Source organism: Podarcis erhardii, assembly GCF_964252035.2.
Source record: "Podarcis erhardii genome assembly, chromosome: 7".
NCBI classification, from domain to species: Eukaryota; Metazoa; Chordata; class Lepidosauria; order Squamata; family Lacertidae; genus Podarcis; species Podarcis erhardii.
In genome coordinates, this window is record NC_138511.1 from 26,422,009 (window position 1) to 26,447,120 (window position 25,112).

General features: G+C 45.4%; 1 protein-coding gene across 1 annotated transcript in view; it reads right to left on the minus strand.

Moving 5' to 3' along the window:
- Nucleotides 1-299: 299 nt before the first annotated feature.
- LRRC38 (leucine rich repeat containing 38) overlaps nt 300-25,112 on the minus strand; it is a 31,156-nt gene continuing 6,343 nt past the window's right edge. Inside the window, exon 2 of the mRNA XM_081871321.1 lies at nt 300-5,708. Within this exon, the coding sequence (XP_081727447.1) occupies nt 5,458-5,708 (251 nt within the window). The 3' untranslated portion in view covers nt 300-5,457. The remainder of the gene's footprint in view (nt 5,709-25,112) is intronic.

Genomic DNA, 25,112 nt, shown 5'->3' on the forward strand with positions numbered 1-25,112 from the left:
CCATTGATGTTTGATAGGGTCAAGTGAACTCACCAAAGCGCTAAGTAGAATTTTATAGATTGTGGATGTTATACATAGGCCTAATCTGGCACCTGCAAGGAATACGCTTCTTAATTCTTAATGCTCAACCATCTATATTGTCTGCTTGGTTCTTCCAGTCGATTACATCAACAGTAGATCATTCATTTGTAACCATCCTTGACCCCGAAATTTGTTTTGCACCGAGTGAGATGGTTTGCTTTCATTTACTCCCACTCCGCCTGCAGAATTAATAAAAGTTATTATTGTATTTATTAAAAAAAAAAACCTCAAGAACAACATGGCTTGGGAAAGCTCTGGGAGAGATGAGACCTTCAAAGCTGTCAGAGCCCTTGACTGAGATTTGTACTGATGTCCCTACAAGGCACGCACAGAGAGCATATCATCTGGTTCAAGAGAGCCGTGAATGAATCAACAGCTCCCAGTCCCTAGTCCAGGGGTTTCTGACCCCCAGTTTAAAGGACTGATCTATCCCATCCCCCCCATGAAATAAAAAACAACCCACCCCTCCAAGACCCCACTGGTTTGGGTGGCTGCAAAATAAATGAATCAGAAGGAACGTTGCAGTGCTGGAGAAGGCTGAGCCCAGTGACCTGTTGGGGATGTAAACCTACCCTACCCGGCCATCTGATCAATCACTAGGTGAACAGAGAGTGAGTGACAAACCCCCTCTTCAGCTGATGTGCATGGAATAGCTGAGGAGAGCGGACTGTCCCTCTGTGTGTCCTGGGTCCAAATGTCCATGCAAGAATGTAGGGTGGATGCCATCTCTCTTGGTCATGGCCATCACTGGCATGTGAGCAATGGAGAGTTGGCCAAGGATGAATGAAGATATATGGCCTAGTCCCACCCACCAACTTATCCCATCGCACTGGCTTAATGACAGAACAATTATATTACACTCATGCATGCATATTCATGCGCACCTAGACCATGCGTGGAGGTGCCCGCCAACATTTCTCAGGTGAAAATAGGGACATCCTTAGGAGAGGGTGGTGGTGGTACGGGAGCAAGCGTATTCTGCAATGACCTTTCAAAATATGCAGAAACAAGGACCTGGTCCTTTCCTGCATCGTGCAAAACTCACAGAGTATGTATATGTTTTGTACTTGGTTGCCTAGTACTGCATATGCAACATAAAAAGTAGTCTGCTCCAGCACCCCCAGACATTTTGGCAAATTCAAAAAATCCGCCTGGACAGATATTTTACCCCAGAAAAAGAGGACATGTCATGGAAAAAGAGGATGTATGGCAATCCTATAATTCAACAATAATAACAACAATAACAACTTTATTATTTATACCCCGTCCATCTGACTGGGTTGTCCCGGCCACTCTGTGCAGTTTCCAACATATATAAAACCATAACAAAACATTAGATATTTTAAAACTTCTCTATACCAGGCTGCCTGCAGATGTCTTCTAAAGGTTGTATAGTTACCTATCTCCTCGGTTCAGGGGTTGCATAACTCCATACCCACCAACATTTCTCTGATGGAAATAGGGATGTTCTAAGGAAAAGTGGGACATTCCGGGATCAAATCAGAAACTGGAATGGCTTCTGTAAATCTGGGACTGCCCCTGGAAAATAGGGACACTTGGAGGGTCTGCCTGGATAATGAGAACACCCTAAAAGAGGGGTGAGGAGCTTTTCTTAGCTCAAGGGCCAGATGAACATCTGGGCAACCTTCTGGGAGCCAAGTGGGAGTTAAGGGGCAAGGCCAGAGGCTAAGGTGAGCAGAGCATCAAATGTTAATTCCACCTTTGTACAGTTAGGCTAGTTTCTACCCTCACTCATATGCCCCTCTCTAACCAGACAAGCAAGAGGCATTTATCAAGGATACATTCCCGCCAGGCAAAAACACTCAAGGATTGGTGAGGCTGCAGTATATAGAGGAATCTAAGAGCCAGATGAAGAAGCTTGAGGGCCACATTAGGCCTATTCTCTCCACTGCTCTATAATGATAACAGTTTTTCTGGGTGATGGTGGTGTGGAGAATGGACTTAACAATAAATGCACACTGGGAGGTTAGTTGCACAATCCTTTGCAGGTTTACTCATAAGTAAGCCCTGCAAAGTTCAATGGGGCAAATTCCTAGGTCAGTGTGCAAGGGGCTGCTGGCCAATTTGCTCCATCCAGGTTTGCATTTTCGGTGCCAGTCCTCTTGTCTGCAATACGAGAACAAATAACACTGAAGACAGTAGAACTGAGCATATAGAAAGTGCTCATCATAGTTTGGAAGGCAAGGTTTCCAGTCCACGTGAAGTAGCTTCCATTTCCAAAGAAGCCTTCAGCCCCCAAACAAAATTAAACTTAAAGAAATAAGAGATGTATCATGTTGATAACAGATGGCCAAATTTATCATGATCACAATCATAACACACCAGAGAGTCCATAAATAAAGGAAAAATAGTAAAGCAAAAATTAAAAAGAGAGAGATTTGGCTTTCCAACTCTTCTCAGATTGCCCACCCACCCCCTGTTTTGCAATATATTCTTTTAAGCTACAGATATATAGCATTTTCTAAATTACTAAAATAATTTCTCCTTTAAAAAAGTGTCCTTGCTGCAGTATTTTTTTTAAAAAAAACCACAAGCAAACAATTACAACTTAATGAAACATAACTTGTAATAAAATCTGTTTCAAAGTATTTCTTCTGTGAACAGAGACATAGATCTCCTGCATGGATGACACACAGTCAAAATTTGTCTCTCTGTATGTGTACCGAGTTTTACTTTATTTATTTTCTGTCGTCATCATCATAGTTTCATTTCTACCTCACTTTTCTTCCAAAGAGCTCAAGGTGACATACACAATTTTCCTCCCTCCGTTGTGATCCTCAGAACAACCCTTTGCAATTAGACTGAGAGGCAGTGAAACCGCCCAGTGGGCTTCATGGTCAAATAAGGATTTGAACCCTGGTCTCCCTGGTCCTGGGGCAATACTCTAACCGCTGCAACTTGAGACCTGCTCTCTTTTGTTGGGTGGTTAGTTTGAGATGCTGGACGGCTTCTGCATTTCCTGACAGTGTGACTACTTCACAATGCCTTCTCAGCCAAGAAAACTCACTGGGTTAAGCTCAGGCCAGTTCTCATCCTTCAGCCTAAGCTATCTCTCAGGGTTGTTGTGATGATAAAGTGGGTCAGGGGAGAATGATGCGCCCCTTCTTGAGCTCCTGGGAGGAAAGGTGGGGGCATGAATGCAATCAATCAACAACGTTACAGCAAAGAGCAGGATGGAAACGTTCTAAATAAATATAATAAATTTTCATTTTGAACTGTTGGAGTATCTCATGGAGTTAAGGATTCCACGGCTTGCTCTGCCCTCCTTTCCTCCCCTCCTGAACTCTCATTTAGCTAGAAGAATTCCCTGTTTATGAAACTGAACCATGCACAGTTCTCTTCAGCTTTATACATTACTTATTCACAATGCTATCCAGGGTTGTAAAGACTGCAGAGAGAATAATTGGGTGCACTCTTCCCACCTTAGATCAAATCTACGCTGCCAGGTGCCATAAGAAAGCAGCAGAGATAGTGCAGGATAATACACACCCTGGAAATGATCTCTTTCAGCTTCTGCCTTCTGGAAGAAGGTATAGGGTTATAAAGGCCAGGACTAGCTGCCTGAGAAGCAGTTTCTATGCAAATGCAATTCTGGTTCTAAACGCAGCATAAGGGGTCTCTATAGTATAGTGTATTTTAAAATGGGGTTTCATAGTTTTTAGGAGTTTTTGAACTTTTTATGTAGTTTTTCAATTTCATTGTTCTGCATGGGACAATGACAAATAAAGATATCGTATTGTATCGTATCGTGTGCATTGACCATATATTTTTTTTCAAAAATACTAGTCCCTCCCCCCACAAGAAACTATGTTGATGTGACCGTGACCCTTCTTGTGTGGCATTTTACTGAGGCAGACATGCAAACAGATCTCATTGGTGCTGAATGTACAATCATATCAGGGATGCTTTTTCTTTGCTGTGTGTTATCATTAATGATATGCAGGGTATGAAGGATCAGAATACTATGGCAAATGGCACCTGCACAGTGCTATGACTATGATTCAGAAAGAGGAGTTTTTTAAAAAAGCAGAGCAACAGAGGCTCTCGGTGTATTCAGGCCACATTCACGTTAAGCTATCATAGCTCCCGCCAAAGAATTCTGGGAGCTGTAGTTCATTAACTGTGCTGAGGATCATTAGGAGAAGCCTGTTCTCCTCCCAGAGCTACAATTTCCAGAGTTCCCTGTAAAGAGGGATTGATTTAGTGGGCTTATTCCACACTACCTCTTCCTCTTGTCCCACTGCTTCCACCTGGGGGGAACAACTCTTTAGTGCTCAATCGGAGCAAACAGCAATTCAGGTTTTCTCTGGATTGACATTTGCTCCGATTTAGCAGTAAAGAGCAGGCTTTCCCTTGGAAAGGAATGGGGCAAGAGGAAAACCACTCAGACCCATGCCTAGAAAGTGTGGTTCAAGCAGAAAAGTACTCGGACCCATGCTTTCTAGGTACAGGACAAGCATAAGAGTGGACGAGCCCCAAGCCCAGCAAGACTTTCTGTTGTTTGTCCAAATGCATCCCAAATGTGATCTTGTTGCAAACGAGAGGTCGGGTGCCCCAAAGCCAAGAAAACATGCTTTTCCTTTCTGTGATTCTGCAGGGTCAGCAGAGCTTAATGTTTCTTCAGACACCAAGGGATGAAACACTTTGATAGACATGTAAACTTTGAAACAGGTGGACAAAATAAACTTCATGAGAACATTGATGCAGGTATCCATAAGAAGGCTTCCTTCCATACCAGGAACACACTGTGATTTACAGTGCAGCTGGGCTAATAATGTTTTACTTCTCTTCCTTGCTGCTCATCTGTTAATCGAAATAACTCTGCTATCTGAAATTGCATCTCACATAATCATAGAATGATAGAAACTCAGAGCTAGAGGATCCTTTGAAGGTCATCAGGGCTAACTGTTTGATGCAGGAAATCCAGAACTGGAACATCTCCAACAGATGGCTGTCTTTATTCCTTTAAAAACATTGTGAAAAAATTCTAAAATAAAGACTATAAAAAAAATAATAGAGAGAGAAAGAGAGACACACAGAGAGAGAGGCCAGAACAAAATCCCAGCCTTCTCCAATATTGGCGATCTCTGATCTTCTTTATTTTCTTCCCTCCTAGTGAATCTATTTTAATATTAATTTTAAACTCTGGATTGGATCAAGAGACCTAACCAGGAAAGGTTCCATAAAACTTAAAGCATTTCCCAGGGATATATAAATGGGGAAATACCATTGAGACTTTGATAGGAGTACTGAGCCCTTAGACATTTGTTTAGTTGCGATGCACTTTTGAACGGTTGTTGTCTCTTCCTACCCTGGTCTTTGGACTTATTCCGTGACATGCCAAGAGAAGGGGGTTCAGTCGTCATCATCTTCATCTTCATCATCATCCTTACTGGGTGCACATCTTTGGAAGCAGTTCACAATCAGCGCCAAAACGAAGCTTGACACGATAGCAGCGATGGAGACGGCGACGCCAGAGAAGATTATGATTATAAGGTCTGTGAGTGACAAACTAAATTTGCAGTCCCTGAAACTGGCCTCTGATAATTCACTGAGAAAGACGGTGATGTCTTCCACAGGGACAGTACACTGGATTTCATCGAGACCTGCACAGAGAGAGAGGGAAGGAGAATTTTTTTTCCCAAAAAAAGTAGCAATATTATTATTTATCCAGTTATAAATGTGACTCTTCCATACAAAATGAAGCACAGCAGCTCACTCAAGGAAGGCAAAGATTTTTGATGGTAAGATGAAATCCTCCATATAGCAATACAGATATATAACTTTCGTAAGCATACCCAGTCCATTTAGCATGTTTGTAAATTGGGTTTTATTTTATTTTGGGTTTGGGGTTTTGGGTTTTTTCAGTTCTGTGCAAAGGCCAAATAATGAGGCAAATCAAGTTGATCTAGGAGACTTCCGTACCCCCACCCCCTGAGTTGAAGTGCCGTGACAATACCCCCGCAATTGGATCAGTCCCCACCCAAGCCTCCTAGAATCATAGAGTTGGGAGGGACCTTGATGGTCATCTAGTCCAGCCCCATGCAATGCAGGAATAGGCAGCTTTCCCATACAGGGATAGAACCTGCAACCTCGGCGTAATGGGTACATCGCTCTAGCCAACTGAGCTATGCAACCTCTAAACCTCCTGCCACTCTTCCACTCTCATTTCCCCCCGCCCCCTGTAAAGAACAACTCTATAATTTCCTCTCTATATATATATATGTTTCTCTAGGACAGTTGTGTCCAAACTTTTTTCAAAGAGGGCCAGATATGATGAAGTGATGGGTCGTGGGGGCCAACCAAAGTTGATGAGCTTCTTTTAGGATTGAAGTTGTTGAAGTTTTTTAAGGATTTTACCCCAGGAAATAAACTGCCACAGAGGCTGGATTAGACCAACCGACAGGCTGGATTAGGCCCCCGAAACGGACTTTGTATGTGCCTGCTTTAGGAGCTCATACACACTTCTGCTTCTCCCATTACTTTCTCCTGAGAAGACCTGTTGTTTACCACTGAATTGAAACAAACGGCAATCTGTTTTTTAGTTTCCAGGCACAGAAGTGGAAGTGTGGATGATCACTTAATCCATGGGCTTTGCAAGAAGTGAGAATGTCCAAAGTGTTGCCTGTGGAGCACTGAACAACTCTGGATTATTTTATTTTTAAGGAACAGCAGAAGAGGATTGTGTTGTTGTGGTTAAAGCCTTCAGGGCCCATAGAATATGTTGAATCTCTGGTCTTCTTCCCTGCCACCACAAGCTACATATGTCCCAAGGTTTTATTTATTTTAAGAAGAAGCTGCGTGCTTTAAATACACTTTCAATTTATGGTTTTGGAAGTGACATTAGGGCTCATCTAGACTTCCACATGTCCTGCCCCTTTCTCCTGGGAAAACCTGATCTTTGCTACTGAATCGGAGCAAAAGTCAATAGAGTTTTACACGGATTGGTGCCTATAAAGTGTGCGACAAGCAGAAAACTGCTCAGATTCATGCTTTCTAGGCACAGGAGAAATGGGAGAGTGGGTGAGCCCAAGTAAGTGTGTCTAGGATCACAGACTAAAGCAACCCTTGTGTTTAAAAAGACTAGGAGACACGCGCGCGCACACACACACACACACACAGAGAGAGAGAGAGAGAGAGAGAGAGAGAGAGAGAGAGATGAGCATTTAATTGGAGATTTAACCAGAAGTGAATCATTGCAGCATATTGCAGATTAAAATGAACAGGAAGACCGGAGTTACAGCAGAGAGGAGACGGATCACTCTGAGATTAATCGTAGAACAGGAGACAGGAGGCCTGGAAAAAATCCAGTTCCCTGCGGAGAGGGCAGAAATTCACCCAGATCAGGGAGTGGCATGCAATCCCCAGGGTCAATGCTCAATCCATGTGCAAGCCTCTCCCCTTGCGAGTGAAGAGACAGATTGGGGGCAAGAGCTACTTTGCAATATGAAATTGCCCAGCTGGTGATGCTCAGCCTTATTCCAAACCCAGCGCTATCCTTCCCCTCTCTGGGTTCTTCTTTAGCATCCATTGCAGCCAAAACCAGAGAAGGACTCCTTGAACCCATCCTGCCCACTTTTCTGGCAGAGGTAGGGTGGTCGTGTGTCATTCTACTATATATTTTGGGAAATGGTTTGTATGTTCTCTCTATGTTTGTCTGCCTCTAGATATATCGCCACCCAACTTGGCATGAGGATTCCCAAGGTGGGGCAGTGGTCTTTGTTGGTGTTTGGACTTCGGGCACTATTTTCAATCAAGACAGTTGGTACTGGGTCTGTCTGCCATTTTCAATGCCCATAATGGGCAGTGAATCACAACAGAATAGCAGTTAGACTCCCAAATTGCAGTTGTGCTCCCCTGACAATGAAGGAGAAAAACCACTTGATAAGAACACTTTGCTTAGGGACCATTCAAACCCTGATGTTGATTATAATTACTACTATTATTATGGAGAGCCAGTGTGGTACAGAGGTTAGAGTGTTTCGCTAGGACCTTGGAGACCAGAAGTCCAAATCTCCTCTCAGCCATGAAGCTTGGGGTCCAGTCACTGCCTCTCAGCCTAACCAATCTCACCGATGGGGAGAACCATGGGTACAACCTTGAGCAAATTGGTGGGAAAGTTGGATAGAACGAAATGCATAAAATAGTTATTCCACTTGATGACTAAATAGGAGCAGTTTAGAAAGTATAAAATATCAGTTACTCAAACATTAAAATATAAGCACTCACAATTGAAAGAAAATGAAAACAACACAGAGGTGTAAACAAGAGAGCCAGGATGGATCCTAATCATAGAACTGTAAGAATTGTAAAGTTGGAAGGGACCCTGGGGGTCATTTAGTCGAACCCCCTGCATTGCAGGAATCATGACTGACAGAAGACCATCCAACCTCTCTCTGCTTGAAAACCTCCAATGAAGGAGAGTCTACCACCTTCTGAGGGAGTCCGCTCCACTGTTGAATAGCTCTCACTGTTGTAAAGTTCTTCCTAATGTTTGGTCCTTTCTTGTGTGAGATCGAGGGGATGCCTCTGTAAACAGGTGTGTCTTCAGAAGCTGGTAGAATTCCAATACCAATGGGGCCTCTTGTTGGGAAACTGTGTGCGTGCAGCTGCGCACACAGAGTCAATTAAGGTTTGGCAGCCAGCCAGAAGGCAATCTGAAGGAGTAAGTCTGCCTGATGATAACAGAGACATGGAGACCGCTCCCTGATTGGTCAAGCTCTCTCAAGGGAGGGATAATTAATGGCCTACTAACAGTTAGTTCAGGAGTTCAGAGTTTGGTGTTCAGAGTTGTTCTGTGTCAGTGAGTATAGTAGCTGTGAGTTGTGTATGAGAGAGTTAGCAAAAGATCCGTGTTCTGTTCCTGTAAATAGTCCACTATATATAATAAGCACCTAACTACAAGTTCCTGGTTCCTGCTTTGTCTATCCTGTCTGCAACCAAGTCGCCAATTGCTTCCGTGGATTCTGTGTGTACTCTGCTAGGCCTGGCTAAGGTCCTGCAACCAGTCAGAAAGTTGTGAAACACCAAATAGGTTTTGCCAATACCTCTTATATCTGAGAAGGAAGTGCACCCCATTGCATTGGTGCTACCAAGGGAAAAGCCTGTCTCTGTGTAACCACAAGCTGATGATTATCATTTCGTGACAAGACCAACACGGTTCCCTTTGTCAATCCCAGAGTCCTATCCAAGCAACAGAGGGGAGATCTGCCTTTGTTTAAGGCTTCGAATGTAAGTAACAAGACCTTGATACAGGCTCAGTGTCTTATCAGTCAACCAGTGCAAGTCTCTCAACGTTGCTGTGATATGTGACTGGTACAGACCCTTCAAGGGACAGTCCCAGATTTGCAGAAGCCATCCCAGTTTCTGATTTGATCCCAGAATGTCCCTCTTTTCCTTAGGACATCCCTATTTTCATCGGAGAAATGTTGGTGGGTATGAAGTTATCCAGCCCCTAAGCCATCAGAGACATCACCTTGCCAAGAAAGGTCTGTATAGTAAAAGCTATGGTTTTCCCAGTAGTGATGTATGGAAGTGCTGATCGCCGAAGAATTGATGCTTTTGAATTATGGTGCTGGAGGAGACTCTTGAGAGTCCCATGGACTGCAAGAAGATCAAACCTATCCATTCTGAAGGAAATCAGTCCTGAGTGCTCACTGGAAGGACAGATCCTGAAGCTGAGGCTCCAATGCTTTGGCCACCTCATGAGAAGAGAAGACTTCCTGGAAAAGACTCTGAAGTTGAGAAAGATTGAGGGCACAAGGAGAAGGGGACGACAGAGGACAAGATGGTTGGACAGTGTTCTTGAAGCTACCAGCATGAGTTTGACCAAACTGCGGGAGGCAGTGGAAGACAGGAGTGCCTGGCGTGCTCTCGTCCATGGGGTCATGAAGAGTCGGACACGACCAAATGACTAAACAACAACAAAGCCATCTGAAGGCAGCCTTGTATAGCGAAGTTTTTAAATATTTAATGTTTTTATATATTGTAATGGGATAAGGGGTTGCTTGTGGGTAAGCGCTAAAACGCTCCCAGTTTTGTAGTTGGTTTTAAACTCTCCCTAACCGGACAGCCATAAGTGCGTGACTGCCTTAATCACTGGCAAAATCCGTCAGTGGGCGTTTCCTGAATTTCTTCCAACATAAAAGTTCTTTGACAGAAAGTCTCCTCCTTGATTCCCTGCACGACAGCTTTCTGCGCAGAGTGGGCGTTCCAAGGGGAGGTCCTGAGCTCTCACCACTGGTCTCGCTTGAAGCGTCTCTGAGCCTCACCTCCGACGCTGTCTCCTCCTCCCCTCCTTCTTCAGCGGAAGCTCTCCCTCTCCCCCTGCTGGTTCCTTCCTCAGCATCCGAGGGTCTCCCAGCATCCGAGAGCCTCTCCACCACCCTGAGATCCGATGGCAGTTCCCTGACATATATGTTGGAAGCTGCCCAGAGTGGCGAGGGCGACCTAGTCAGATGGGCAGGGTATAAATAATAAAATCGTTGTTGCTGTTGTTGAAGAATAGGACATCCCTATTTTCATCAGAGAAATGTTGGAGTAATATTAGCTAGAAAAACCAAGGATTGAATGAGGGATCTTTTGCCTATAGAGCATCTCCTCTGCCACTGATCGCCTTTCCTGGTTGCGCAGAGCATCCTTTGGTAGCAGGAGTGGTGTCAGACCTCATGCTCTTGCCCGATCCCAAGGACAACCAGAGGGATCAGAGGAACATAAGGCAGATGCTGCCTCAGCTTAGCCGCCTGCTTTGCTGACAGATGCTGCTGGAGTTTATTGGGGTTTCAGCTTCGCTCTTCCTATCTGCAGAAATAATCAAATTGGCACATTGCCTCCGGAGGCCCATTGCCCCTGCCATTGACGGGAAGCTAGGGAAAGAGCTTCCTATTGGGTGCATTCCCAGCAGAGGAGCTGACTTGCCCCCTTTATTGAGGGGGCCCAAGTCGTGTGACTTGCTGACGTGGCGCACATGACATTACCACTCAATATGCTCTCCTTACAATGGGGGTAGGGCAAATAGTCTCAGCCCCCCTAGCTGGCATGCCTACTTCCTGACACACCTTGGGAGTAACAGAATGTGAAGTAATCTGGCCTCCATTCCAAGTAGTGATGATGGTGGGAGATTTGGTTCAGCTTGCACTTAAAGCCAAACTTACCTAATTCACACTTTCTGATACAATACAAGAACCACAGCCATCCTTTGAAATTTACACTTCTCCAAATTTTGTAATGCAGTTCTCCAGTCAAGTAATGAATACACTAGGGCAGAGGCGGAGCTAGGTGCTCTGTGAACCCAGGGGCGGGGCGAGCATCCCAGGGGGGTGCCACCCGCAGTGAGCATCCCAGGGGGTGAGACGCCCATGGGGGGTGGAGCCAGCAGCCCATGGCAGGCTGCTTCCTGGGTGGAGTGGGGTGAGCCACATTGCTTAGCCAGCAGCCTTCCTCCCTTCCCTCTTCCTTTTGACAGCTCTGGGGAGGCTCCCCCCCCCCACAGGAGGCAGCCCGGAAGCAGGGGGCAATGGCGTGCTGCCCACCTGCGACTCCCAAGACTACCCCGAGCTGTCAAAATGAAGGGGGAAGGGAGGAAGGCCGCCGGCCAGGCGGCGCAGCTCCGCCCCTTCCCCCGGCAGATCGGGGTAGGCTTGGGAGTCGCGGGCGGGCAGTGCGCCGAATGTCACCCCCCTCAGTGAGGGCACCTGGGGCAGACTGCCACCACCACCGTCCCCCCTTCCTCCGCTCCTGCACTAGGGTAAAGCATGCATATAAATGCACATGTTTGTGAAAATATAGAAGTCCTCTTCCCCCCCCCCCAAAACCCCCTATGGCTTTAGAGTGGCCCTGATGCAACCCATATCTAGGCCCCAAACCAATTTGGGAGCCTTACACAGTGTTTGTTTGTTGTTTAGTCGTTTGGTCGTGTCCGACTCTTCGTGATCCCATGGACCAGAGCACGCCAGACACTCCTGTCTTCCACTGCCTCCCGCAGTTTGGTCAGACTCATGTTTGTAGCTTCGAGAACACTGTCCAACCATCTCGTCCTCTGTCGTCCCCTTCTCCTTGTGCCCTCCATCTTTCCCAACATCAGGGTCTTTTCCAGGGAGTCTTCTCTTCTCTTCTCATGAGGTGGCCAAAGTATTGGAGCCTCAGCTTCACGATCTGTCCTTCCAGTGAGCACTCAGGGCTGATTTCCTTAAGAATGGATACGTTTGATCTTCTTGCAGTCCATGGGACACTCAAGAGTCTCCTCCAGCACCATAATTCCAAAGCATCAATTCTTCGGCGATCAGCTTTCTTGATGGTCCAGCTCTCCTTCCATTGCACAGTGTTTAATTAGTGCTTAATACCCATTTAAAGGTATTAAAGGTATTTTAAGTCCCTTCAACATATGGTACATTTAAAGCACATGATTTATTCCAATGAGTGCTGGGATCAGTAGCTTTCCCCCTCACAGAATTACAATTCCCAGCACCCTTAACAGACTACAGATCACAGGATACTATGGGGTAAGTCATGTGCTTTAAATATGCATCAAATGGGCTTTAATTGCATTGTGTGGATCTTCCCTCTCTAGTTAAACATGTGGTTTGGAAGGGGCCTGTCTCTCTCTCCCCCCTTGCCCTCTTGCCTTGCCATCAGAAACCCACTCATGGGTGTGTGGGTGTGTGTAAAATAAATACTTTTTCAGTGCATTGGTTCAACTTAAGAAAGAAGCCCAGTTACTCCAAAATCCAGGGGGAGATTCAGCCGAGCATTTCAGAACCATTCCTGGTGGTGGAGGTCACATACTTCTTTCAATTTTTTTCCAATTAGCTGCATGCATTTGGGTGTCCTACCTCCCGGAATTTTGGCATCACCCCCAGTCCCAGCCTCAAATTTCAAACAGTTGCAGTTTGTATTGCAACTCTAGCAAAGGTCCTGAAAATCTAATTACAAGGAATTTTGGTGCTGGCTAAGTAAAGCATCTGGGACATGACGTTTCAGCCACTGCAGAGACACTGGGATTTGGGAGACCCTTTGAAGTGAAGCCACACTATCCTGGAGTTAATAATGTCATTTCCTGGCCAGACAGATTCGTGAAACATTACATGGGACAGAATGTCGCCCGCTTTCCAAATTGATGGGGGCCGGTTCTCCAAGGGCAGAAGCAAAGACTTCCTCTTTCCTTTAGAGCCAACACAAGGGCATAAAGCTAAGGATGGAAACCACAGGAGGGGAAAGTTTGCCAGGCATCTGCTTGGCCACTGTGAGAACAGGATGCTGGACCAGATGGGCCTGATCCAGCAGGCTCGTCTTACATTCTTAAGGATGCTTCATTTTCCTCCTCCAAACTGCTATCAGGATTTTAGAGTTGCAAACGCACCAGGATGGTTTCTGAAGTGATTACATTGTTCTGCTTTTCTTTTCTTTTTATTTATTTCTCCAGAGACCCCCAAAATACATTATGAAAACCTGTATTCCCCATAGATGCAACACAAGTTAGTACAAAACTTTGAAACAGGTCTTAAGAATTTGTAAACGAAACAAAGTGCCTGCAGAAACAAAGTCCAGTCTGGAGAGATTCACAAATCAATCCCTTTACTAAAGTACAGTGGTACCTTGGGTTACATACGCTTCAGGTTACAGACTCCGCTAACCCAGAAATAGTGCCTCAGGTTAAGAACTTTGCTTCAGGATAAGAACAGAAATTGTGCTCCGGCAGCGTGGCAGCAGCAGGAGGCCGCATTAGCTAAAGTGGTGCTTCAGGTTAAGAACAGTTTCAGGTTAAGAACGGACCTCTGGAACAAATTAAGTACTTAACCCAAGGTACCACTGTATTACCTTAAAAAGGGGGCAGGGAGCAGTACTGTACAGCGAAAGTTGCAGTCAACTAAGTCCTACTCAAAGTAAACTCATTGAATTAACAAACCATATGTCAGGGCTTCTTTAGCTGTGGTTCCTGTATAGCAGGGGATTTGATGAACTGCATAATTCTATGATTCTGTCTTTGTGCTTTGTGGGAGAAAGAGGAGGCACAGAGCTGCCCTCTTTCCTCACTCCCTGACCACATGCTCAGCCATGCTTAAACCCAGATTAAACATATGGTACTGGGGTGGGCAGGTCTCACCTCTTTCTCCCTTTCCCCAACAACATGAGCGTGCGAACCATCAGTTATGCTGTTTCCTGCTGCTCCGGGGGGGGGGGGACCCGAACAAATGGATTCAAATTACGAGAAAGAAGATTGTGAATAATTTTCTGATAGTTAAGAGCTATTGGATAGTGGAACAGACTACAGTGGTACCCTTGGTTCTCAAACTTAATCCATTCCGGAAGTCTGTTCCAAAACCAAAGTGTAGCAAAACCAAGGTGCGCTTTCCCATAGGAAGTTATGCAAAACAGATTTATCTGTTCCAGACTTTTAAAAACAATCACCAAAACAGCAATTTAACATGAATTTTATTCTCTAATGAGACCATTAATCCATAAAATGAAAGCAATAATCAATGTACTGTACTATAAAATAAATAAGACAGTATTGTAGATGATAAAAGAAAATTTTTAAAAAAATCTTATTTGCACTGATTATAGTCATTGTTTGGATGGGGGGGGGCTTTTATCCATTTCCACAGTCACACAATCAATCAATCAATCAATCAATCAGTAACTGAACTGGGTTCCACACAGACACAAAAACAAATTAACCGAAAAAGCCTCAAAAACAAAAATGCAAAATAAATAGCAAAAACAAAAGCGTCAAATACAGTGGTACCTTGGTTCTCAAACTTAATCCGTTCCAGAAGTCTGTTTGACTTCCAAAATGTTTGGAAACCAAGGTGCAGCTTCTGATTGGTGCAGGCACCCTGGAAACAATAGCCGACAGCCGCATCAGACGTCCGGCTTCCGAAAAACGTTTGAAAACCAGAACACCTACTTCCAGGTTTTCGGTGTTTGAGAACCAAGGTACCACTGTACCTCAGAAGGTGATGGACTCTCTATCAATGGTTTTCAAACAACAGATGGATTGCCACCTGCCAGGGATTCTCTAGCTGCGATTCTTGCATTACATTGGGTTGGACTAGACGACCGTTGGCGGCCCCTTCCAACTCTACAATTCCGTGATTCTATCAATTCAGTGCTCTTATCTAGGTCAGCCCCAGAGTTTGAGGGCCACTCTAGATTGGGGGTACCCATGAACAGTCCTACCAATGACCCCAACTGCAGGGAGCCCTGGGGGCCTGGGCACCCACAATCTTTGGTCGCTCCAATTTGCCACTGCTGCCATGTATTCCCAGCACCCCTGCCACATGCCATCCCACTGATACCCCCCCCTCGCTTTCCACCTCACCATGAAATTGGGGAGATTTCACCCCTCCCATATCCAAGAATCTCCTGAGGAGCCTGCTGATTCTACAGAGAGGAGGAGCAATGTTCTGCTTTCTACTTATTCAGTGAGTGAATCAGTCAGCGAGTGAGTCAGTCAGTGTATCGGAGAGAGAGAGAGTGTTAGAGATCGTGTCTAGAGATAAGGTTGCTGCTAAGAGCAGCTGCAGACTCTCAGTGTAGCATTGATTTATGCTTAGATCTTTTAGCTCTGTATAGAGTTTTGTATCATAGTTGTAGCTATAGAATAAAAGGAAGATATTCTACAGAGCTGCTCTTCGAGTGGTTTATACTCTGCAAGACTCTGCAGAACTCTGCTGCGCAACGACTGTATTATTGAGACAGTGAATCCGGTGCTCTCAGCTCTAAGCTGTGAGTCCACAGCATGGTGACCTGTCCCTGTGAGAAAGGTGGTCGCTGGCAGTGCTACCCAGCTCGCCTAGCCCAGTCGGGGTTGAAGTGCATGAGTCCAGTTGGTGCACTGGCTCAAGGGGCGATGCTGACAGAAACAGCATCTGCCTTGGGGCCTCTGAGGCCCTCCGGTGGAAGCACAGGTCCCAGAAGCGCAGGCCCAGACCAGTTTTTTAAAAAATGGCACTTGCACTCCCACATGCAGCACAATGTCCTGGCATCATGTCACCCACAGTCAAGAGTCCAAGTTGGTGCCCCTGAGCCCTTCAGCAACCCCTTGTTTTGCCTCAGGCACACCTTTACCTGGCCCATCCTAAATGGCTCCACGAGCCAAATGGCGAGGCCTAGTGGATCTCATTAGGTCTCCTGTGCCACTAAACACTTTGCAAACAAAATAAATACTGGGGGCGGGGATTTTTGTTTTTTGGCTATGTTATATAACTTTGTGTTTTAGTATTGTGAACGGCCCTGTGGTTCTTGGATGAAGAGCGGTATAGAAATTTAATTTTAAAATACGTGCACAAATAAAAATAAACAGCTTACAGGTCTGTCAGCTTGCTTGCACCCACAAACTCCGCATCACAGATTGTGCACATTGGTGGAAAAAAAGCGCAGGAAAAGCAACCTTCATTTATTTCTCTCTCTTTTTTAAAAAAAATGTGAGGGATATATAATCCGCTTTTTGAGGAAGCCCTCTACAAAGAGGCTTTGCGACACATGTTACAAATCCCAGTCCAGCTCACTTAGAAATGCAGCCAACGGTAATGATAAAATCCAAAGCATACAAGAGCGATCGTATTTCACTGCAATAAGCCTTACAAGCAGGGAAACTTTCTTTAGCTCAAGGGCCACATTCCTTTTTGGAAACACCTCCAAGAGCCACATGCCAGTGGTGGGGTTAGGCCAAAGGCCAAAGTGCGTGGAGTGATGCCAACTCGCAGCCTCTTCTCTACCCTCTGTTCAGGCAAGGAAGAGGCCTGTTGAGAGTTCAAGGATGCATTCCACCTATGTAGAAATACTCAACAAGGACGTAAAGCAGGGCCAGTGAGGAGGCAGAGCCTGGGAAGAGAGGGCGGGGCTCCAGAGAGGGTGGTGCCTGGAGACAGTCCCAATGGCCAGAGAGTGAGGCCTGGAGAACAGCATTTGACACTGGAAAGTACTAGAATCTCCTTCATTGGAGGTCTTTAAACAGAAGTTGCATTGCCTCCAACATTTCACTGATGAAAATAGGGACATCCTATTACTATCCCCCCTTCCATGAAAGTAGGGATGTCCTACTCTACCCCCTCCAACATTTCTCAGGTAAAAAATAGGGATGTCCTATTACCATCCCCTCCATTTCTCAGGTGAAAATTGTTGTTGTTGTTTAGTCGTTTAGTCGTGTCCGACTCTTCGTGACCCCATGGACCAGAGCACGCCAGGCCCTCCTGTCTTCCACTGCCTCCCGCAGTTTGGTCAGACTCATGTTTGTAGCTTCAAGAACAGTGTCCAACCATCTCGTCCTCTGTCGTCCCCTTCTCCTTGTGCCCTCAATCCCCTACAATGAAAATAGGGACACCTTATTCTATCCCCTCCAACATTTCTCCAGCGAAAAGGAGGATGCCCTATTTCATACCCTCCAACATTTCTTCAGTAGAAATAGGGGCATCCAAAAGTGGGAGCTACCAGAATCAAATCAGAAACCAAGATGGCTTCTGTGATTCTGGGACTGTCCCTAAGAATCAGAACACTTGGGGGGGGGAGTCTGAAGTTGGATGGCCATCTGTCAGGGATTCTTCAGGTGTGATTCCTGCATCCAACTCTACAGTTCTATGATTCTATGACATTAGGAGAATGCACAAATAACACTTCTAAATAGGGCTGGAACAGCTGACTATATAGACCGTGATAGCAGGGTCATGTGTGGCCTCACAGAGATGGAAACAATTGACTGCCATCTTGTCCCAGGGCCTCACCAAAGCTTCTACTAGCTCTGCGAGCCATAGAACCACAGCCTTCCAAAAGGTAGTTTTGGAAGCTACACATAGCCCTGCCAACATTGGGTGGGCAACACAGTGTTCAGTGTCCTTCAAACAAGGCCACAAAACAAAAGTGAGGGGAGGAGATTTGCACAGCACAAGCATGTGACTGTGCCCTCTGGGCTGAAATCATTAGATAATGTGCAACCCAAGACCAAAATAACAGAAGTGACCTATCTGTAATGCTCTCACCACTTGTGTGTTCGTTTACAGGAGGGTTTTCTGCACCAAAAAGGCAGCGCCTCAGAAAACCTGGAGGGCACCAACTCAGCTTGAACTTTAATTGGCAACAGCTAAGATTGGAAGTGCAAATTCCTGTCCTATAAAGAACAGGGTTTCTTTAGAAGAAGGAAAAGGGAGAAGGGGCATGGGCAAAGTGCACTTTCTTCACATTCCTGAATTGCCTTTCTAGTGAAACTGAAATTTGTGAGGAATGGAAAGCAGAACAAAGCAAGCGAAAGGAAAGATAAGCATGGAACTGGTGGTGGTGGGAAAGACCATTCATCTCTACTTCTGTGTAAGGGGCAGGAATTGTGTGTGATCTGCTCGCTGAATCTGGCTGAGCCTTCCACAAACTGCTGCCTCCACGAAAACCCCACATTGACGCCTCCTGCATTTCTGCTAAAGACGTTGGAGCCCAGGGAACTGAGAAACATGGTGATTTCAGAAGCGGCCTTATACTGAGTCAGACCTTTGCTCCATCTTGCTGGCAGCAGCTTTCTGGGGTTTCAAAAAGGGGGCTCTCTCAGCCCTACTTGGAGATGTCAAGGATGGAACCTGGGACCTTCTGAATTCAAATCGGATGCTCTACTCAGAGCAATGATGTTTCCCCTTAAAAATAAAGCAAGGTTTCACTCTTCGTTGTTCTAACTGAGGAGCTTTTTAAAAAGAAGCTGAAGAACACGCCTTTTACTGAGTCACCATGCTAGTCTATCCATCTCAGTAATGAACTGAAGATCTCCAGGATCTTCAGGCTAAGGTCCCTTACCTAGCTTGTAGCCAACCCTCTCCTTCATGAAACTTGCCTAATCCTCTTTCAAGCCATCTGCGTTGACGGCCATTGCTGCCTCCTGTGGAAGAGAGTTCTGTAGATTTATATGCTGCATGTTTTAGTATTTTAACTTCTGCATGTTTTAAAGTACAGTGGTACCTCAGGTTAAGTACTTAATTCGTTCTGGAGGTCCGTTCTTAACCTGAAACTGTTCTTAACCTGAAGCACCACTTTAGCTAATGGGGCCTCCTGCTGCCGCTGCACCGCCGGAGCACAATTTCTGTTCTCATCCTGAAGCAAAGTTCTTAACCCGAGGTATTATTTCTGGGTTAGCGGAGTATGTAACCTGAAGCGTATGTAACCTGAAGCGTATGTAACCCGAGGTACCACTGTACTGTTGTAAAAAATAATAATCTTGGTTTTCTCATTTTATCTTTTTGAAAAACCACTTTGAGGTGTTTTATTTTTTAATCAAGTGGTGTGTTTTCTTTATGAAATAAAGAACAAATTAACCACTATCCTGACTCTTCCAACATTCAGCTTCCTTGGATGAGAGAGAGATAGTTCAGTCGGTTCTGCATGCATCTCTTCATCTCAGGGCTGTGAGTGCAAGCCCCACGCTGGGCAAAAGATTCCTGCATTGCAGGGAGTTGAGGTGGATGACCCTTGTGGTCCCTTCCAACTCTACAATTCTATGATACTATGATTCTATTCTAGGATATCCATGAGCTCTAGTGCTATGAGAAAGGGAGAAGAATATTTCTCTAGCCCCTCTCTCCTTGCATGCATAATTTTATAAACTTCTATCATGTTGCCTCTTAAGGGCTTGTCCACACTATTGCATGTCCCATGTCTGAGCCAGTTCCCCCTTGCACCTCTCCTTTCTCAAAAAAACCCTGCTCTTGAGTGATAAATCGAGCAAATGCCTATTTGGAAAAATCCCAAATTGCCATCTGTCCTGATTGAGTCCATGAGGAAGTGTGGACAAGCCCTTACTCATGCTTACTAAAAAATCCCAAATGCTTCAACCTTTCTTTCTTCAACCTTGCTCCATCCATTTGATCTGCAGCCATTTCTGGACAAACCCGGGCATCCCTGCTAGCAGTTTACAAACGAAATGCATCCTGCTTAGTGCTTTCATGGCTGTAGTTTTGCCTGCAGTGACTATCTCCTTCCTCCAGCCCCACCATCTGGGATATATTTGGCTATGTAGCAATAAAGACCTCAATTCTTGAGCGGGAGATGAAGCGGCTCTCAAATCCTGCCTGCAGCGACCTGAACAAGGAAACATGGAAAGCACACATCAAAACTAAGTGCCTAACAGAAGACAACCCAGGAACCTGTGCTTTGACAGCTAAATGGAGCAGATGAATGCCTGGGGGGGGGGTGACCGTGATTTTCTCGTCTTTAGTGGGCGTGTTTGAGGTTTGTGCATTTTCAGAATGCAGCTTGAGAGAGTGTGTGTTTATTGAAGGCTGGATTTGGGGGGCTCCCAAATGCCTGAAGGGTTGTCAAGATGGCACCTTCTGGGACCAAGATGGCACCTTCTGGGACCAGTGTGACCACCAGTACTTCCTATGGCGCCTGGTATATATGTCTTGGTATATATGTCCACTCAAAAACCCACAAAGTTCAAACCTTTGATCATATTCCTCCTGCTCACAGTCCATCCAGCTATAACTGAGGACTGGAAGGATTCCTTGACCTTTACACTGACCGTGTGGTATAAAAAGACTCTGTATATTGTTTCCTTGGAGAAGCTAACTAATGAGCTGAAAGTCACCAAGGGCTTTGCTGCACCGCAAGATTAAGTGGCCATATCTGGCGCAGTGGGGTGGAGATCTTTATTTACGTACAGGAGGTACTCTGAAAGACCACTTAACCATTTTTCCGCCTGTTTTCTGCAAGCCGTGTCCTCCATCATGTTGCGGTGAGATCACCGTAAACTGCCTCCCTGTTGTGGGGCGGGACTGCTTGGATGGCCACGAGTCCCCATTGGTTGCCCCTCTGTTGCTGGGGCAGAAATTTGGCTGGTTGGGATGGCTATTGGCTGCTGAGGGGCTATTTAAGCTGCTGCACGTCTCTGGAGAGTTTCTCTTTCTTGCGACATGCAGTGGATCACCTGCCCTCATCTTTATTTAGGCTTGTTCTTTTGTCCTTGCTATGCCTGTCTAGGGGTCATCTGTGTTGGAACAAGGGTCCGGTAGGAATTTTGCCATTTGGCTGATTGGCTGGTGCCACTTGGTTTTTGCCTAAAGGTAGAGTAAAGGGACCCCTGACCATTAGGTCCAGTCGTGGCTGACTCTGAGGTTGCGGCGCTCATCTCGCTTTATTGGCCGAGGGAGCCGGCGTACAGCTTCCAGGTCATGTGGCTAGCATGACTAAGCCGCTTCTGGCGAACCAGAGCAGCACACGGAAACACTGTTTACCTTCCCACCGGTGTGGTACCTATTTATCTTCTTGCACTTTGATGTGTTTTCGAACTGCTAGGTTGGCAGGAGCAGGGACCCAGCAATGGGAGCTCACCCCGTCGCAGGGTTTCGAACCGCCGACCTTCTGATCGGCAAGTTCTAGGCTCTGTGGTTTAACCCAGGCCTACCGTGTAGCAAATTGTCACAACTTTGTAAGGTTGGTGGTTAGGCATTTGGTTCAATGTTTTGAAGAGGGGACGTGGTTGGCTGTGCCTGCCCCTCCATCGCTGCTGCTAGGGAATTCTGCTAAAGAATCCAGGGGCTCGCCTTGCTTTTGTCTGAACCTTGTCAAGGGGCTAGGGCCACGCCAGAGCCCCTGTGAGCATCTGGGGTGAGCTGTGAGATTAAAGTCAGCTTCTTGCTCCCCCAAGATGCTTTCCCTTACTGACATATGGTGGTGCCCAGTGTCAGTCCTGTTCCTACCACTGTGCAGGTTCAGGTAGTCTGGAACCAATGCCTAAGCAACCACGCACATGCTGTCATCAATAAAGTTGTGGCCAAAATTAATGCCAAAAACCTTAAACTAAAATCTGTGTCTATTGTGTCTTTACAGTGGTACCTCGGGTTACAGACGCTTCAGGTTACAGATGCTTCAGGTTACAAACTACACTAACCCAGAAATAGAACCTTGGGTTAAGAACTTTGCTTCAGGATGAGAACAGAAATTGTGTGGCGGCGGGGGGGGGGAGGCCCCATTAGCTAAAGTGGTGCTTCAGGTTAAGAACAGCTTCAGGTTAAGAACAGACCTCCAGAACGAATTAAGTTCTTAACCTGAGGTACCACTGCATTTTGGGGGTGGTTTGGGGGGTCTTCACATGCAATTGCAATTTCACAGAATTCGAATTTTAATACAATTTGTATTGAAATTTGAAGTTACGATATTGCAATTAAAGTCAAAATGGATACTCAGCGAGACAGGTGCCCCAGCCTCCCATCTTCAGACACAGACACACAGGCATGTCAAGTCTGTTCTTGTACCCAAGAAATTGCTTTGGCGAGATGCAGATAAATTACCGAGGGCAAGCCCAGCACTTCAGCCCAGCCATATTTATTTAAGTGGTTTGTAGAGGTGACCATTTAAAGCCTTTTATGGGAATGTCTTGAGTCGTCGCAAGAGTGACCTTGTTTACTAATGGCTGATGCATTTTTAACATTACTTTTAATTAGAGTTTAAGTAGTCCTCGAAGTGTGACAGCGGTGTCTCCTTTCCCTCATCCTTGACCTTCTTTCGCTTATCTCTCCCCTCCGCCACCACCATCACACCATCCCTGCTGACTTACAGTACCTTGGGAGACATTTTCTTTCCAGGTAAGGCAAAAAGAGAGAGAGAGCCTCTCTCGTAGCACCACAGCTGAGTCCATCAAATGAAGGCTCTCTTCAGACACTTCGCCAGTGAAGGCCTTGTTTGGATACCATGCTAATGGTTCCTCTGAGCCAAAGCCCTTGCTCCACAACACACGAAACACACACAGTGGAGACTAAGGATGGGCAAATCTGTACAGTCTGATTTCACACAGTTCCTCATTTTCCCCATAATCTTGTTCAGTTTCCCGTGTTCACACATCAGTTAGTTTGCAAATTATTATTATCCTTGTGAAAATTCATCAGCATTTTGGTGCGAATTTCTCCCAATATACATTCTTGTATATGGTGCATATTTGTCTAATATACACAGTTGTGCAAAGCAATTGCCTGTAACATAATGCAATTGTGTATGTTGTTTTCCTGAGTACAGTTGTACCTTGGTTTTCGAACAGCTTAGTTCTGGAAAGTTCTGATTCCCGAACACCGCAAACCCAGAAGTGACTGTTTCGGTTTGTGAACTATTTTTGGAAGCCGAACGTCCAACAGGGCTTCCGTCTGGCTGCAGGAGCTTCCTTCAGCCAATCAGAAGCTGCACTTTGGTTTCCTAATGTTTTAGAAGTCTTCCAAGGTACAACTGTATCTGCATTTTGGAGGGTGCATTTACCCTAGTAAATAAATGCAGCTCGTAGAGGATAATGGGTGTATCTACATTCAAACTTTAAATGTTCTTTTTACATTTAAAAGAGCCTAGGGCACCATCACCAAAAGGAAACATCAAAGATTATTTTGAGTGGGGGCTAATCTTTATTATTATTATTATTATTATTATTATTATTATTATTATTATTATTTATACCCCGCCCATCTGCTGAGTTTTCCCAGCCACTCTGGGTGACTCCCAATTGGGTACTGAAAACAATACAGCATTAAATATTAAAAACTTCCCTAAACAGGGCTGCCTTCAGATGTCTTTTTTTAAAAAAATAGTTCCTTATTTCTTTGACATCTGATGGGAGGGCGTGTGTGTGTGTGTGTGTGTGTGTGTATGAGATCCATTATTTTTATAACACTGCCAATGGTCTGGAAAAGCATTTGGGTTGAAATCTTATTCATTATCATTATCCTCTGAAACAGTAAACATATATTTATGGTTCTGAATCTGGCTGGATAAATTCCACTCACAGCTGAATCCTAGTTGGGAGTTCGGACTAGACAAAAAATGATTCCCTGGTTCTGTGTTGGGCTGGGGAGTCAATGCATCCCTGCAGGGGGCGGGGAGCCACCTAGTGTGAACTTCTGTGCAAGAATCACAGCATTTTCCTCTACAGAGCATTGCTTCCCAGCAAACACACAGTTACAACTCCCTGGTTCCGTATGAAGGCTATTGGAAGGCACCCCAGCTCCGGGGCTTGGGGGGGCAGGAAATCCCGTATTAAAACACAATCAAACTAGACCAGATTGCTGGCATTTTTTGTTCTGCCAGACATCCTGCTCTCAGCGGCTGTTCTTCTTTGGGGAACTGAGCACACAGAGGAGCAAATAGTTTCACACTGGAAATGGATCTGCATCCCCCTTCAAAACATATTCCAAGAAGTCCTTTTTTAAATAAATAAATAAAAAGGTGTTAGCATCCAGCCAAGGAACCATAATAATCTTATCCCCAAGGGGAATTAAGCTTAGGTATATGCAACTACATTTGCTGTGTCCTTTAAATATCCTCAAACTCATATTCTCACCTACTGTTAACATTCAAATTGGGAGATCCTCACGGCGGAGTATCAAGGGAATACTAATTCCAGAGAGATTACTGAATCTAATGTCCTTTCTGAGAGGAGAAAAGGCATTGGGGTTCCTGTTTCTGGTGGCATAAGAAAAGACCTGCTGCAGGATCAGGCCAGAGGCCTATCTAGTCCAACATCCTGTTCTCTCAGTGGCCAAACTAGATGCCCCAATGGGAAGCCCGCAGGTCACCACACAAACTTCCTAAGAGCTATTTCCTTGATAAAGAGGAGCTGTGGACATTTTGAAAATGGAACAACACCTTTGTGTGTTGGTGTGTGTCTGCCGTTTTCAAATACGAGAAGGAACAAAACGTAACCAGGATGTGAATGGTTCTGGGAGTTGTTGTTATGGTGGTGGTTGTTCTGTCTGTCAAGGGTAAGAATGAGAGGAGACAGACTGATATCTAAGGAGGAAAAATCTAGAACTCAGGGATCAAATACCGTGCTCCAAAATATAATATTCGTTGGGCAGCAGGGCTCATTACCAATTGAGACTGCGTCATTACCAGTTGAGACAGTGTTGCTGGAATCATTTAAGCTTGGTCAGATAAACATCGTAAGGTTAGATAGATGGTTTAGGTGTCGCAGGCCTGGATAAAGGGGAAAGAGACGGAGTCCAACAGCACCAGAACCCATCTGGTTTGTTCTGTGGACCAAACATGCAGATTCTCAGTGGCTG